Source organism: Eurypyga helias, unplaced genomic scaffold (assembly GCF_000690775.1).
Source record: "Eurypyga helias isolate BGI_N326 unplaced genomic scaffold, ASM69077v1 scaffold571, whole genome shotgun sequence".
Classification (NCBI taxonomy): domain Eukaryota; kingdom Metazoa; phylum Chordata; class Aves; order Eurypygiformes; family Eurypygidae; genus Eurypyga; species Eurypyga helias.
The window spans coordinates 384-16,826 of record NW_010230007.1 but is presented as its reverse complement, the minus strand read 5'-3'; the positions used below and the strand labels follow the sequence as shown (position 1 = coordinate 16,826).

General features: G+C 42.4%; 1 protein-coding gene across 1 annotated transcript in view; it reads right to left on the bottom strand.

Moving 5' to 3' along the window:
- The window catches only part of VIPR1 (vasoactive intestinal peptide receptor 1), a gene marked incomplete at its 5' end in the record, with an annotated part of 52,065 nt that extends 36,490 nt beyond the window's left edge, over positions 1–15,575 (bottom strand). The window contains 2 exons of the mRNA XM_010160578.1: positions 696–799; positions 15,468–15,575. Coding sequence (XP_010158880.1) covers positions 696–799; positions 15,468–15,575 — 212 coding nt within the window. The remainder of the gene's footprint in view (positions 1–695; positions 800–15,467) is intronic.
- Positions 15,576–16,443: the final 868 nt, after the last annotated feature.

Sequence of the window (16,443 nt, the reverse complement as noted above, 5' to 3'; positions counted from 1 at the left end):
TGGTTTGGGTTGGAAGGGACCTTAAAGACCATCCAGTTCCAACACCCCTGCCATGGGCAGGGACACCTTCCACTAGACCAGGTTGCTCCAAGCCTCATCTAGCCTGCCCTTGGACACTTCCAGGGATGGGGCATCCACAGCTTCTCTGGGCAACCTGCCCCAGTGCCTCACCAGCCACACCAAGAGGAATATTTTTCCTGATACCCAATCTCAATCTCTCCACTTTCAATTTAAACCCATTACCCCTTGTCCTGTCACTATGTGCTCTTGTAAAAAGTCCCCCCCAACTTTCTTGTTGGCCCCTTCAGGCACTGGCAGGTCCTATAGGGTCTCCCCAGAGCCTTCTCTTCTCCAGTCTGAACAACCCCAACTGTCACTTAAGCCTGTCAGCCTATCAACTTAAGGATAAATACAAATGCGGAGGGCTTGTTTCGAAGTTGACCATGGAAAATCAAGCACCTGAAGTTATGCGTGGACATCTGGTCTGATCTTCTCAGGTGCTGATTTCCTGCCACCCCCCCTGGAAACCAAAGGGTGGATCAGCTCTTTGACCTGACACTTGATCTCTGCTTCTAGGGATCCTCAAGAAAATCCTCCCTTCTTGAGGAATTAGAGTGGGAATGGATGGCAAGATGATGTGATTCTGGTATCGATCCCTGGTAAATCTTGATGTCTAGCCATCCAGGTTTACAAACCTCTTCCCCTGGAGTGCTGTTGGAATCGTATCCACAAGCTACGGCATACGGCGCAGGGTACACATCTGTCCAGCCTTGGCTTGTACAATTCCTGGTCACGTTCCCTGCAAGAAAAGAGAAGAAGATGATGTAAAAAGAAATGTTCAGTTTGGTCTTAAACAAATGTCTGCCCTTTGTTGATTCAAATACCAGAGTACATTTTTTTGTAACACTTGGAGTAAAATTCTCATACTTTTTCACTGTTTTAAAGTGTTCATGTTACACAGAAGATGTAAATGGGAGGGACCCACTGGGTCATAAAGTTCAGATCTCAAAACCAACTACATTTTAATATTGAGGTGCCCATAAAACATATCTTTTAATGGTACCATAACGCCAGTTGTACCCAGACCTTTGATTGTTGGCACTGTACCAACACTGAGAGTGTTATTGTCATATTGCCTTTGTTCCTGGAAAATTTTTCAGTGAAACACAGCAGTGAAGTATTTACATCTTTCACTTCACAAGAGAGGGATAGAAAAAGTGCTCCCCTCATGTTATGTAGGTAAGGTCGGAGGTCTGGGAACTGAATGCAGTCCTCAAAACCTAGACCTTGCCTACAAGCAGAGACCTGATCGAATGTGATTTCTGGGAATTTTACTGCACTCTTGTTTGAGAAACAAACACTTGAAAATTTGGCTATGAGGGGAAAAAACTGACAGACACGGACAACCTGTCTTGCCTGTTTTAACATGTATACTCAAAGGCAGGAAGATTTCCTGGATTCTTAAGCAAAGGGCCTCCCAACAGGCTGAAAAGAGCCTAAATTAACATAAAGACATCTCTCTCCTTCAGCCAAAACTGACAAAACTGTCAAGTTTACATGCCTCTGCTGCTCTGAACTTCTTGGTCCATCCAGGATGGGCTGTCCAGTGTATACCAAGCAAAGCACTTCCCACTTCTTGAGACATCTCTGCTTCCTGTCCCAGCTGAACCTCAAATGCACATTTCCATACAGAAGGCAATTAGCTGTTTGGACATCTCCAGTTTGGATGACTATTAGAATTATTGTTCAAAGTTAGCCTACGAAGTGCACATTGTCCTTAAAAAGATTTCAGTGGCAGCCACCTAGCTTGTACTTGGTAGAAGCTCACTTCTCTGTTGAATCAATCTTCTCTGAACAGAAGTAAGGGCATTATTTATTGTCAGGAGCACAGGATACTAAATTTAACTTTCTCCTTTCTTTTCTAAAATATCTGCAAGTTCAGTGTGACTGCAACAGGGATACTAGTTACTGGGAGGGGTCCTGTTTGGCTAGGGGTTGTACAGACATCAATCAAGCAAAAAGGAGAGACATAGAATCCACCCAGGATACAACTCTACGAGGCTCACAGTCTAAAAGGTCAAGATAGATGCTTGTTAGGCAAAAATAAAAAAGCAGCAACACATCCAACAGTACACTGCAAATTTTCCAGCATCCAATCTGACCATCAGTCCCTACCCTGTCCATCTCTACGTGAATCAAAACACTGTGGCATTCCTTTCCTGTCATTTATCACATAAAACTGCCTGCCATCCCTGACTGGACAGCTGGTACAACAAACCAAAAAACAGTCAAAACTTGCTTCTCAGATGAAGAATTACATTAGTGAAACTCAAGAGCTTTGCAAACATTTCCAACAATGGGGTTCTTTGCACACAGGAATAAGAAAACTTCTGCAAACAGGAGCAAATCAATTATGCAGCTGTGAGTCATGAGAATATTCAAGCATCACCTCCAGGAATTTCTGACAATTGAGTCATCTGAACATCTTCCTAACCATAGACCTGTCTCGCACTGAAATCAGCAGCACCCTATCCCCTGGCTTAATTAACTTCATGAATCCCCCTGACAGGTGGATTTTGACACCTAAAACTTGCCACTGTAATTTTTCTTTAAAACAGAACTGAACTCCATGAAGGCTCTGGTGCCTTTGTTCATTTTAACAACTGCTCTAATTGAAGTTAACTTTAGCACAGTTTGGTGGGTTCCTGTTGCCCAGTTGTTTTTTTTTTTTCTGTGCAGTCATTGTTTGCATTTCTTTTTACCAGGGTTAATATCAGGATCATAACAGATCTTGTGCAAACAAATCAAGGACATGACTGTTCAGTCATTTTTTTTTTCCTGAGATGTTATGTAATGTCTGTTATTTCTTCTTCTTTACAAAGGATCCCATTATCTGAACTTTTCTGCTTCCTATTTCCCGCTCAGAACTTCTCCCCTCTGTTTGGGAATGCCTTTAGTTTTCATGGTGGCTTTGAATCTTCGCTGCTTATTCTCAGTGAACTAAGGGGTGTTTGTTTCTGCTTAATTTCCTCATATTTCTCCTATTTCTTCTTTTAAAATTCATTTCCTCACAATTGTTTGATTCTTTTTGTTATTCTTCTCACTGCTCTCAAGAATATGTTCAAAAGTTGTTTTAATGCTTTAGCAGATGTGGAAACCAAGGTAGAGGGAAGCACAATGACACAGCATCACTGGGATTAAAAAATAATGACAAAAAGGTCCCTCATTTTAGGGAAACTCATTTCCCAGAGGAGTTTTGCGCCCACCCTTTGCTGCTCATGTCACTTGCTGATGCGCAAATCCACACACATGGCGCGACGCAACAAACCTTTCTAATAACTCTCATGTTCTGTACTAGATGTCTGGGATGTACCAAAGTACAAGGTTAGAAGACAGGGATTTTACCACCCCACAATTTTGGCTCATGTGATCCTCATGATCACATGATGATATCTCCCCTCACAGCAAACAATATTCCTAATTATGTCTACTTACCTGATTGCTTTCTATATTGAAAATGAACATAAAATTTGGAAAGGTGCCTCACAAGTTTAGTTCTTACTCTGAGTTTTACAAGGAGTAAACTTTAGACTGAAGTATTAAACTGACATTTTTATGTGACAAGGTCAAATCCCAGCTCTGCCACAGACCTCCAGTGAAGGTGCAGCCAGTTTTTGTGATATCTCTGGGTCTCAGTTTCCCCACCAATGGTAGGTCTTTGGTAATAAAGTCTGATCTTCTGTCAATGGGAAGGCAAAGAGTTCCAAGCACCCGAAGTTTGATGTGCTGTTTTCCAGAATCATTTCCCATTAACCTGTGTTTCTCACCACTTGTATAACACAGATTTTCCCCAGGATGATGTATTAAGGAAGTACATTGAAGCCACAAAACGTAAGCGGCAATACCAGAAAAGGCAGAACTTTGTGACTTGGAAATGGTATCTCCAGCTTTTGAAAGTTCACAAGGTTTCCAAAATTTCCCACTTCCTTTCAAACTGAAACGCAATCTTTTCAAACTGTATTCCTGGAGAATTAATGAGAAAGAAGACCAGGGTTTACAACTCAGTAACACATAATCAGCAGTGAGGGAGATTCACAACGAGAGCTGGAAAGTATCCCACTGCCAGTAGGTTTGTGCTCCATGCTCTCCTCTACGTTGTGGAAAAAGGAGGTTCGAGTACCAGGTGTGAACAGAGTTCCCTTGGTAGGGTGGTACTGGTTAACAATTTTTCCCTATCCCAGTCATGAAATAATTTGCCTTTGTGGGATTTGCATTTCATTTTGGTCAGATACGTTACAACTGTCAAACTGGTGCACCTACTCCTAAAAGGTACATCTATTTTGATGAGATGAGGTTTTCCAATTAAAAAAACCCCACAAACAAAAAAGAAAAAGAAAAGTTTAATTTGAAAAAGCCACAACTAACTCTCATCTACCATAACAATAACCTCATAACATGTCTTACCAGCACTCAGCTTCCTGCTTTCACAGCATGGTTGAGGTTGGAAGTGGCCTCTGGAAGTCATCTGACCCAATGTCCCTGCTCAAGCAGAGCCACCTAGAGCTGGCTGCTCAGGAGCATGTCCAGATGGCTTTTGGATATAGAACCATAGAATTACAAGGTGGTTTGTGTAGGGAGGGACATTAAAGACCATCTAGTTCCACCCCCTACCATGAGCACACCTTCCACGAGACCAGGTTGCTCAAAGCCCCATTCAACCTGGCCTTGAACACTTCCAAGGAGGGGACATCCACAGCTTTTCTGGGCAACTTGTTCCAGTGCCTCATCAGGCTCACCGTGAAGAAGTTTTTCCTTATATCTACTATTAACCTGCCCTCTTTCAGTTTAAAGCCATCACCCCTTGTCCTGTCACTACAGCCCCTTGTAAAAAGCCCCCCTCCAGCTTTTTTGTAGGCCCCTTCAGGTACTGGAAGATCCTATAAAAGGTTTTGCCCAGAGCCTTCTCCTCTCCAGGCTGAACACCCCCAACACTCTTAGCCTGTCTTGTCTGTGGCCTCCTCTGGACTTGCTTGGAAACCTCCAAGGACGGAGACTTCACAACCTCTCTGGGCAACCTGTTCTTGATTACCCTCACAGTAAAAAAGTATTTCCTTATTTTCAGATGAAGCCTCCTGTGTTTGGCCATGGTTAGAAAATGAAAGGCAAGAAAAATAGTGCAAGAGCGTCTCATTACTTCAGAAGTGCACTTGTGAATGACAGCCTTGCATGTAAGGGAGCCTTGCATCGTCTTCCGGGTGCTGCACAGAAGAAATTCCCCAGTTCCCGTTTCAGGGGTGCACAGTTGCTGCAGAAGCACCAGGCATAGGCCCCGATGAGGCTGGGATACTGTTTCAGAGATGCTGCTACTGATGCTGCAGCCATATACTGCTCTCCAGCTCATCCACAGCGATTCTGTGTGCAGCAAAGAGCAGGTACGGCAACTAGGCTAAACTGTTTTCATTGCAGTGTAAATTAAGTGAAGGCTCTCCACCAAGTGAAATCTCGCCTGCCAAAAGTGTAAGTCACACGTGTTGGGAGCTACCCTGGCTCGGCAGACGCACAGTAATTGCTAAGATGTAGTAACTCGATTGTGTATCTAAGTCCTGAGCAGAGCACCACGGGGAGACAATTAGAGGGATCTCAGCACCCAAGCTCTTTCACTGCTGTCTTCCCTCTTTTCAGATATCAGGACAAAGGAGTTTGAAGATGAGGTTTTAAGGGGAACAAGGTGATGACCTTTTCATAAGGCTTCCTGCCAGCTAGGAGGTGATGAATGTACAGAGGGAGCAAAATAACAGTGCAGAAATGAAAGGAGGGCGGAAAAAAAAAGTTAGTCCCTCTAGAGCTGACAAATATAATGTGCAGAGGTAATCCTTATATAAGTTAAAGGAACTGTAGGTACTGCCAGAGAACCAGGATGGGAAACTAACCAGTCAGCTTGCCCAAAGTATGCTGTGGTTTCAAAGCCACTGCTTACAGAAGGGAATTACAAGTGCAAATATGAGACTAAACCTTTGGCTCATTTATGTCGGTGTTTATGACAGGCAAGGCATAAAACACTATTGAAAGGCAAAGGGTGAAGCTGCAGGCCTGAATAACCAGTTTTTGGTAAGTTTTACTGCAATAACACCTTAAAGGCTCACGTGCAGCGTGACGGGACATAACTGTTGAATCAAATCCCCATGTTCCTTCGTCCAGCCCGAGATATGAGCTTTGCCTCTTTGCAGATGCATTGATCACAGAAATGCAAATGTGTTAGTGGCTTCAGGTCAAGCCCCAGTGAGATTAGCAGGGTCTCTCCCAAGATCAACGCCAGCCGGACTGCAGCACACTAAACCCTACCCAACTGCAAAGTTAGGCAGGAAGGGCCATCCAAGTCAGCGTAAACTGATGTGTACATAATATATGTTTGTATAATACAGCACGGCTCTTCCTCAGCCCCTATGTCTGCCTGTATTCCTTGAAAACCTTCTTGCACTGTGCTATGGCAATTAGTGATCATGTACACGAGGCACGAGGAGAGATGGCACTTCCTCCACACACTTTCGCATCATTCTAGTATCACGTCTGCTGCAGGACACGACTTTGCCATCTGGCCCAGCAGCTGCTCCTGGTTTAAGCAAATGCTTCTTTAGAGTTCACAAAGCCCTCTCTAATTTCCTAATCTGCATGGTTTGATGGCATGCCTATTATGAAAATGGGATCGATGGTTGTAAGCAATTAGCTGAATGTTTTCCTTCTGATTAGCTCATGTAGTTGCACAAAATCTGGTCCATGGCTCACACCTATCCTAAGCGGCTTTTTCTTGCTTGCAGGGTGATTCAGAAACTCTCTGCTCTGGTTAGCAAAGACAGCGGGAAGGAAATTCCTCTGAACAAAAACAGGCAGGACTGGCTAAACTCTGAGTCAAGCTTTGGTTAAAAACTCCCCATGTTTCTTTGTAGCATTAAAAAGCCCCAGTAAAATAAAAAACCTCAACACCTGTAAACTCATGATGGAAATGTCCAAGTATTTCTGGGTTTACTTCAGTTCTTGGATAATCAGATTTTACTCACTGCTTTAATTCAATTTCTTCTGAGGATAAAGGCACTCTCTCCTCTTTCTCTCCCACACCACTCTTACCTATTTTAGTTGTATCTATAGATAACGACTTGACATTAACGACACTGATCAGGAGACAAGAAGGATTATTTTGTCTTTCACCCCACTTTTTCTTTTCCCCCAGTTGGGTGGAAAACTGTTGAAACTTCTTAGGAAACAGGGCAAGTTAAGCACCTAAATGACTTTATGGCTTTGCATATTGTATATCCTGGTGATGGTGGAAATACCTTCTCAGCTCCCTCAAACGGAAGTAGCATATGAGCAAGAGTTCCACACACCTAACCACTAAATTTATCTTATTCCTGTATTCTGAATTTTTCTCACCTCTTTCTAATAATTCTGATATCTCTGTATAATTTTGGCTTCCACTTGTACCTTCCAGGTCTATCACTCCTACCATTTCTTTATATGTTGAAAACATATTCCATATGCTTATTTTAGACCTGCTGATGGGCAATTTTGTTTAATACTCCCTCTCATATGCCAAGAAACAAGCATTCCCCACAACATTCATGACTGTATTTACACCCTTTCAATCCACATTTTTCTAGATGAAAGAGCCTTAATCCAGATACTCATACAACATCTGTCCATACCTTTATTCATACATTGTTCTGGTGATGGTGCTCCTATTCTGCTTTTGATGTGAACCTCCCACTATCACCTGATGGATCTACATGTTCCATGTGATCTTCTGGCCTTGTCTTGGTCCCTCCACTGCCCACATAAACAGACCAGAGGGTTGACTCCAAGTCTCCGTGCTCTACCTCAAAGATCCTCACAGCCCTATACCAGGAGTCTAACTCTGAAAATTTATTTTCATTACTGGCCCTTGGGAAAAACAGAGAGATGTTTGTTCTACAGCAAAACATTGCATGCACAATTTATTAATTGGGCTAGACTTTCTGGAACAGGAACAAACACATGCAAAACTTCTAATTCAATTTCCTGGTTTATAAATGTATTTGGGAATGATGTGGAAGAGAGATGAATCAAAATGACTTTGCAGATTGGTTTACATCAATCAGTAAAGGGCCTGGTAGAGGAATGACACAATTTATTCATTACATACTGGAAGAAAAGTGAGGAGTTCGAAGAATCAAGATAAAACCAGAATGTTTTCGTTATAAAAGGTGTTTGATTTGAGTCAGAGTTAAACACTGAACAAGTGAACTGAATAAATGCAAACACATAACTTTATTCCAAGCAATTTGTTGCCTATGTCCACTTCTTAAGGTTTTTCTCTTTCTTAATTTCTTTTCGCCTCTCTTCTGCTTCAAATACACACTTCAGACTCAGAAACATGTCTGAAAGTTTGTGTCACAGGTGAGGTTTTAGCTCTTTGATCTTAGTGGAAGAAAACCTCTTACTGGTTTTTAATAAGAGCCTCAATTCATACATAGACATATAAGGTCAGTCATTGCTAAGGGGATTTTGCTTTTGTCTCCCTCTTGTTTCTCTTGCCCTTTACTGTAATAGTTTCTAAAGGAGAGGGGAAGGTCTGTGCTGAGTAGCAATCTGTCCTGCTTTTCTGTCATCGTATTCTATGGTCAAAAATCGATTCTTTCAAGCAGAAGCTATTAAAGCAATAGTGGTTCTTATAATTTACTCTTCTTGAGATGCTGCTGAGACCACTAGAACATCTCTCATTCCATTTTTATTATTGATCTGGCCTACTGTTACTGGGAAACACCTGAGACTTTCAGACAGCTATAGCTTGCACTTAACTGGATGCTGAAGCGGTTAGATCTGGGAGAAACTTGTGTGTAAGTCATGACAAGATACTTTCCAAGCCTGCTTTATCTGCCTCAGTCATGATCCCACAAGGTCATTCTTTCAGTACAACCTTGGCTTAATGTTTCATGCTATTTCATAATTTCATGCTGTAGTACAAACTATGTCATGGTATCACAGAATCATAGAATGGTTTGGGTTGGAATGGACCTTAAAGGTCATCTAGTTCCAACCCCCCTGCCATGGGCAGGGACACCTTCCACTAGACCAGGTTGCTCCAAGCCTCATCAGCATGTCACATGACAGATACAGCCTTCGGTTTTGTCATTTGTTGTTTTTTTACATCATTTGGTCTGTAATTACTGCCACATCTCTGGTACCCTGAAGCTTACTGCACACTGGATTTTGGAAAATCCCCCATTTTCCCTTATCTTCCTTTCTCCTTCCTGCACATTACATTTCTAAGTGTGAAGGTCTCGCTCCTTAATAAATATAGATAATTCTTCCCTTCTTAACATTACATGTTCCCCTTAATTAGGCACCTTTTGTAAACTCTGTTTGTCTTCTCACACTAAAAGCAGAGCTGTCAAACTCTAGGACAAATTTCTCATTAGATCTTTTCATATTGCAATCATGATGTAACAGGAAATATTTACAAGAAAAAGCTGCACGGATAAGTGGAGGTACAGCAACTCCACAAGCCATGGGCTGGCAGTGGGTTTTCAACCTAAGGATCTCACCACAGTGTGCACTAGTGTCACTGGACATACGTGAGTTGGGAGGCTCTGTAGGATGGTGGAGAGGTTCAGCTACTGCTTACAAATCATTCTCAGCTCAAATCCTTCAGAAGAGTGTGGCACATACATTGTGATACCTCAGCTGCAAACAAATCTCAAAGGTCTAAAGAAAACCGAAGCTTTAAATAAGCTGTATGTCCAGAAAGCCCCGTTTCTTTATTTACCCCCACGCATATTGCTGGAGCTGGCTAACACAAAAGATGCATTCTTATTGTGAATGTAAAATCAATGCTGACCTGCAGAAATGGGGTCATCCAGCACTGTTTTCTGCCTTGGACCTTCCGCTGTCCATGACAAATGAGAAAAATGAACATCAAACAGGGCTAGAGACCACCCTGATGGGCACAAGGAGCGGTAGCATTGGCTGACTTGTCTTTTTTGTGACTTCATGGTGGGCTGTCCAAATAATTGGCACAATTCCACATAAATGAGGAGGTTTCCTGGCAATTTTGCCTTTGTGATGTGAAGGGACATTTGGACTGAGCACCTGAAAAGGTCAAGGGCCCTCAGTGAACAAACCTCTGTAACAGATGCACTCAACTGCTAGTTTCCTTTCAAATGAGCATTGCAGTAAATAAATAGTGGGTCTGGTTCATTTTTGGGTTCTTGATGGCAGTGATAATGTCTTCTGCTTATCTGCTGCCATCTGCTCATCCCTCTCCTAATTTTATTCAGTTTTCATTACAATTTCAAAAGCAATGTAGAATAAAGGAGAAGAAAAATAAAGATATAGAATAAAGGAGGAAAAGACTGCTGGCTCAAGGAACAGAGATTAAGATGTTTTTCAAGTAAATGAGAATAATTTTTGGAGGGGAGGAAACAAATGCAATTCTGCATTTTTGTTTTCATCTACTCATTACAGATCTCTTTTGCATGAGCAAAAGATTAGGATTCCTCTCACCTAACTTTTGCCATGGAAATGTATGGAATCTTATCTAATGTAGACTATCAGAGTCCCTATAGAGGTCATATCAGACATCCAAATGCCATCTTATCCCCTCCAAGAAATATCATGGGATAGCTCATGCCCTGAAAGTGCTGGGGGGACAAATTAGGCTAGATTAGATGTTTAATGTTAGGTGCCCACAGTTCAGTGGAAGGAGTGTCATCCATATGTTTAACCAAGACGAAAGGCAGCTCCCTGGAGGTCCTATCCATGTCCTACTTACAAATTTCATTTGATCATCCCAGGATACAGCTATATGCTGCTCCTTGACTCATTCCGAGCCAATAGGGACTCAACTGTGTTAGGAGGGCTACACATTAGACCCCTGCAAGCTCGCAGGTGGCATTAGCGGAGCTACCTGCAGTAGTCTAACTGCTTGCTTCAATATCTGCAGGGGCTCACTCTCACAGTATTTCATAGGGAGCTCTTCCCTTTGTTTTGTGCAGTTGTGCAGAGTTGTGTGTGTGAACCAGAACTGGAAGGGGTGGGGAGCGATGACAGTTGGGTATTGCTTCTGTCTGAACCATCAGGACCTGGATATTAACAGTATATGACATACATCCAATGAATTTGACTTTATTTTTTCTGTCCTAATGAAGTTAGATAATGCTACAAAGGATTAGTTAACATCTTTCAAAGTGAAGGTATGGAGAGAGTGTGTTACTTCTAAATCTCTCTACAGATGAATCAGGAAAAAAAGAGATGACAGACCTTTCCTGTCCATCATACTGAATTTGCCAAAAGGCCACCAGTCAGAGGCCAGGAACGGTAGGAACCATGTTTTGTATGAAAGTGCTCACAACAAATGAGATATAAATAGGATCAAATGGCACTTAAAATAACTTTGGGCACAATATCAAAAAAGGGAATGGTAAAAGACAATAAAAAAGAGTTCTTGATTTAGATTTTCTGAATTGAAACATACTGCAGAGAAAAAGATACTTTTTAAAATTCAAATGAAAAAGCTATCTGACAGAAAAGTATAAAATGCAAGTTTAAAATGATGGAAGACAAAAAAAAAAAAAGAGGCAATCTTCATGATGGATTATGATTTAAAACATCCACAATACCATAAGATGATCCATAAAACAGGAACTCATGGATCAGGGGAGGGAAGATACAGCTGAGGCTGCAACGACATCTGACAACAGTGCCGGTATTGTTTCAATGCATTTGACCAACGTTGAAGGATTTTGAGTTGAACTATGCAAATGCACGCATATATTGGTGTGCTTAGCTCCACAAAGGGAAGCTGCCAGGCCTGCGTTACTCTAGAAGGAGGCACTACCTGCCTGCAGAGAAGCAGGATCCAGACAGCTCTGTTCTAGATGGCTTGAGAACAGGAATATACCAGAATGAATGATGAATTCAGTCCTTGCAGTCAGTAGGCCCACTAAGCACAAGGAAGGGAAGCAGAGCAGGAAAGAGAAGAAAAATGCATTCATGAAGGAGGGGAAAGGAGAGCAGAAGTAAATTTAGAGCACCAGAAGAAAAAAGGCGTTTGGCAAGCCTGAAACTCAGAAGGATCTTGCCTCACTGAGTGGGATTCCAGAGCTTGGTTATTCCCATCCCTGCCCACTTACATCAATTAATTTTATAGTTGAAGATTAAAAACTGTCAGTGATAATTTTTATTGTTTAACTTGTGCGCGATTGACAATTTGCTTTTGGAGAAGCTGCGGGAAACAAATCCCTATTACAAATGTCATTGTCTATGCATTGAAAGAAGGCTGGAATGCTCTGGTCAAGGGACAGCAAGTAAAGCGCTTTAATAACAGAAGGTGCCAAAAATATTTTCATCTATCTCCTGCACACGGTACTGACGAATGTCATGAAATAATGAAAATCTTCTGGATTTGTGAATGGCATAAAAATTTAATGTCAAATGACATCAGGACTATGCTAGGCATGTTAAGGTTTCTAAATGCCACGAGACATTTTATCCTTTATTTACCATGAGATAGGATATTAGTCATTTGAAGAGCATATTCTCCATTAGGCAGAAAAGTCACATTAACTCTTTGTTTCCCAGTATTTCACCCTATACTTGCTATAAACATAAAAAAGATTTTCTCTTGCTCACAACTTTGGCATAAGCTTTCATGTTCCCGCAGAGGGATCAAAGATTAAGACATAAACATTAACCAGATGATTGATTTCCTTGAAAGCTATTCAATGATACTCACTACTACAAAGGAAGAACTGCTTCACAAACTTTAATGGCATTAATCTTGCAACAAACCCTATAAAACAAGAAACAATCTTACCCTCCCTTTATTTAAGGCCCTATCTGCTTTCCACATTTGTGTGTGATTGTACGAAGTGCACAGCTCAGAGAAAAATCAAAGCTCTCGTTTGTGCTTTGGAAATGGCACCAGTTTCTCTGTTTAGAGAAGCAAATACTAGCACCTATGCTCTGCAAAGGGGGGATTCACCCATGCTGTAAGACATTTACATCTGCCAGAGCCACTCTAAAATAATTTGATTGTAAATGGAGAGAAAAATAAGTTTTATTGATGTTATTCAACTGATCCTTAAACTGAAGTCTGTAAGTCAGATGAACTGCACCTTGATTTCTCACCACTGGCTGTAAATCAAGCTCAGAGATAGGTTTACACATGGAAAACTCTAAAAGCAGTTGATATGAATGCCATTCCAGCTTAAAAATCAGTTCCATAAATCCAGGTATCCTAGCACCAGTTGAGGCATCCTCATGGTTTTCTTAAATCCCCCAGGATATCCCAAATGACACCAGATGCTTATGTTTAGGAAACTGAATGGAGCCCTCAGTGGCTACAGTGCAGGTGCCTACCTGCAAGCTCAGTGCCTGCATTTCTACTACAAAGCAGAAAATTCACCTACACAGCAAATGACACCTACAGAGTTGTTCGGGTTTGCACATACCATTGTCTGCTGCCTGCACTGACTATTTTACTGTTGACATTGGTGGGATCCTAGACACATACCTCATACAGACACACCTGCATGAGAAACTGCAGAAATTAAGAGTGCTGAATCCCCTTTCTCCAACAAAGCAAGTCACTGTGTGCTTCATCATATTAAACAAGGGTAGGTATTTTCATGGTACTGTTCATCTGATCTCTTTAAGTGGCTAATTTATGAGATGAATCATGCCCTAACCATCACTGACCAGATCAGCTAGCCCTCTAGTGACTGGAATTCCCAAATGAGAGTCAAATGCAGAAAACTACATTTAAACAGAGGAAACTCATCCAAAATAATGTGAAAGCCCTCTTGAAGGCTGCTGACATCGCCAGCTGCAAGGCTAGATGACATTTGCTGAGCTGACTGCTCACAGAGCAGCATAAATGCCAGCAGCCATGCTACAACATGGGTATGCAGGGAAGGGTCATGTGTTGGCTCATGTTTAAGGCTATTTCTTGGCCTGGCATATCGAGATGAGTGCACAGAGAGCCCAAGTGATGCCCTGACTGGTCTTCGTGGAGGTAATGGGTGCACTCATTTCGCTTGTCTAAGCACAGGTCTTTTGAGGCATCCAGTAACATGGAAGAACTGCACCTTTCTGCAGGCAAACCTGGAGACCAGCTGAGATGTCCTAGGACATCCCAGAGAGCAGTAGATGCCCCTGAATGGGCAAATCTATTGAGTCTCATAAGCCTAACCTCTTGCACAACTCAAAGCATCCCACTTACATTTGCTTAAGTTCAACACAGGCACAATGATTTATGCATATGCACTGCTTTCCTCATTGCTCTGCTCTGGTGGGATCACGCATTAGAAAAACTTCTTAAAGGTTGTTTTTCTTCCTGTTTAACTAATCCTGATGGGTCTCTGAAACCCAGTGGGCATATTTTGTGCTCAGGAGGGGAGAGAGCACAAAGCATCCACAGCAGGCAATTATTCCAAATGGCTAGACCAATGGGCAGGGGTCTCATCCTGCAAGATGTGATATTACAGCAGCTTCTGCCTGCTTCCCCTGGGTGTCAATGCAGGAGTGGTGAACTACTGGGAAATTTTGGAAAACGGAAGGTTACAGCACTAGGATAGGACTCTGCAGACCCAGAAGGGAAATTCAAAATCTCCAAAGACTTTTGGTGTGGCCTTGGGCAAGTCATGTAATCAGCATGTGCTGGTTAATCAGTGTAGTGGCCTGGTCTGTTAAACAGGGATGATATTGTACCCTTAATCCCACTCATAATCTATCCTATGTGTTTGGACTGTAAAGCTGTAAAAGTGGAGACTTATCAGCTTGGTGCATAATCTCCAGTGCAAAAAAGATTAGTTCTCTGTGGAGGTTTGCAAGGCTACTATAGTAAAAGTGGTAAATAATGACTATAAACTACCAGGAGACAAAAAGTCCTGTTGCTGCATGGCCTTTGAGACCCGAGTTTTAAATTAAAGCTTCCCAGAACATGCCGAACAGTAAGTCAAGCCACTTTCTCCATTAACCTTCCCTGCCCATTATTTGTCAGGTTAATTTCTTGGCCTGTGGCCAAATTTGTCATTTCAGCAGAAAAATACTTGATTACATACAGTTTCAGCTTGTTTATTTTATCTCAGAGACTTAATTAATTACAGTGCTAAACTGTTCATTTTGTACAACAAACATACTATTACACAGGTTGATTCAATTTTCACCGCACAACATCCATATTATTGGATTTCACCATGAACCATTTTTGCATCCCTATGATCCAGAATAGCATGTGGTGCTGCAAGAAGGATAGAGAGGATGCTCTATGGTTTGAGCATTCATGTGTGGCTTGGAAACCTCCTTTACCTTAGGCAAAGAGCTTGTTTTTCCCTCTGATTATCCCAAGAAGCTTCCTCTGTGATATGACATGAAACCCTACAGGCAGTGAACCAATAAACCCATTTCAGTGAGATGAGATTTCTGGTTTTGCTTACCGAGAAAAGTGGTGAGGAATCTGAAGTACTTTGGACATGGCCGTACCACAATTTCTCCCACCTCTGCTTCAGGCCAGCACGTGATGTTGTCCCATTGCCTTCTGCAACCTGCGGCAAAGAGAAAAGCAGATGTTGGAGTGGAGGAACTGGGACAGAGCAGAGCGGCTGTGCACAGGTGTGTGGAGACTACCACCTTGGTTCAGGCACCTTTTGGAAAGAAAAAATACCGCACCTATTCTGCAAGGGCAACTGGGAAGGGGAGGAAGGACAGGAGGGGATGTGCCTACCTCGCCAAGCAGGGACCTGTTTCCATTCTGCTTCCTCTCTTAAGTTTGCTCCCTCTGCCTGCTGGCAAGAGGATATGGAATTAACTGTGAGCTGATTGCCCTCCATCTGCTGCCTTTGCCTTCGGGGTGGTAGGCTGGGGAGTGAAGACCTCTCTCCTTCTCACACTCCCTCATATTCCTCAGCCTCCCTACTTCCTCCTCCAGTTCTGCCACCAGCTGAGCAGCTCATCAACCTGTTCACCCCTCAGGAAGAGGTGTCTCTGTTGCCCTCAGTTATGAGGGACAGGCTCAGGCACTCCCTGCAGCCAGAGACCTGGACGGCAGCATCCCTGAGCGGGAGCACTGTCTGGGTTGCCACGTTTCTCGAGGAGTGGCTTTCCTCCAAAATTTTATTTAAACCTGTGGTTTTCAGCTACCCCACTCCTTGAAATTCAGCACTGGTGGAGTCTGCAATTTTCCAGAAATCAGCAGATTGGTGCAATAACCAGGCAAATCAGGGTTAACAGAGAACAGCGCCTTTTTATAGATGAAAAGAGCAGATATGCCTAATTAAATATCTCTCTCCCTTGCCCTTATCTCTCCCTGCTGCATTAAAACACCTGGTCTGAACATGTGAGACATGCCACCTTTACTTCTCCACTTCCCTCTAACTTCTGTTACAAGCTTTTTCTTCCCCTTGAAATGTGATG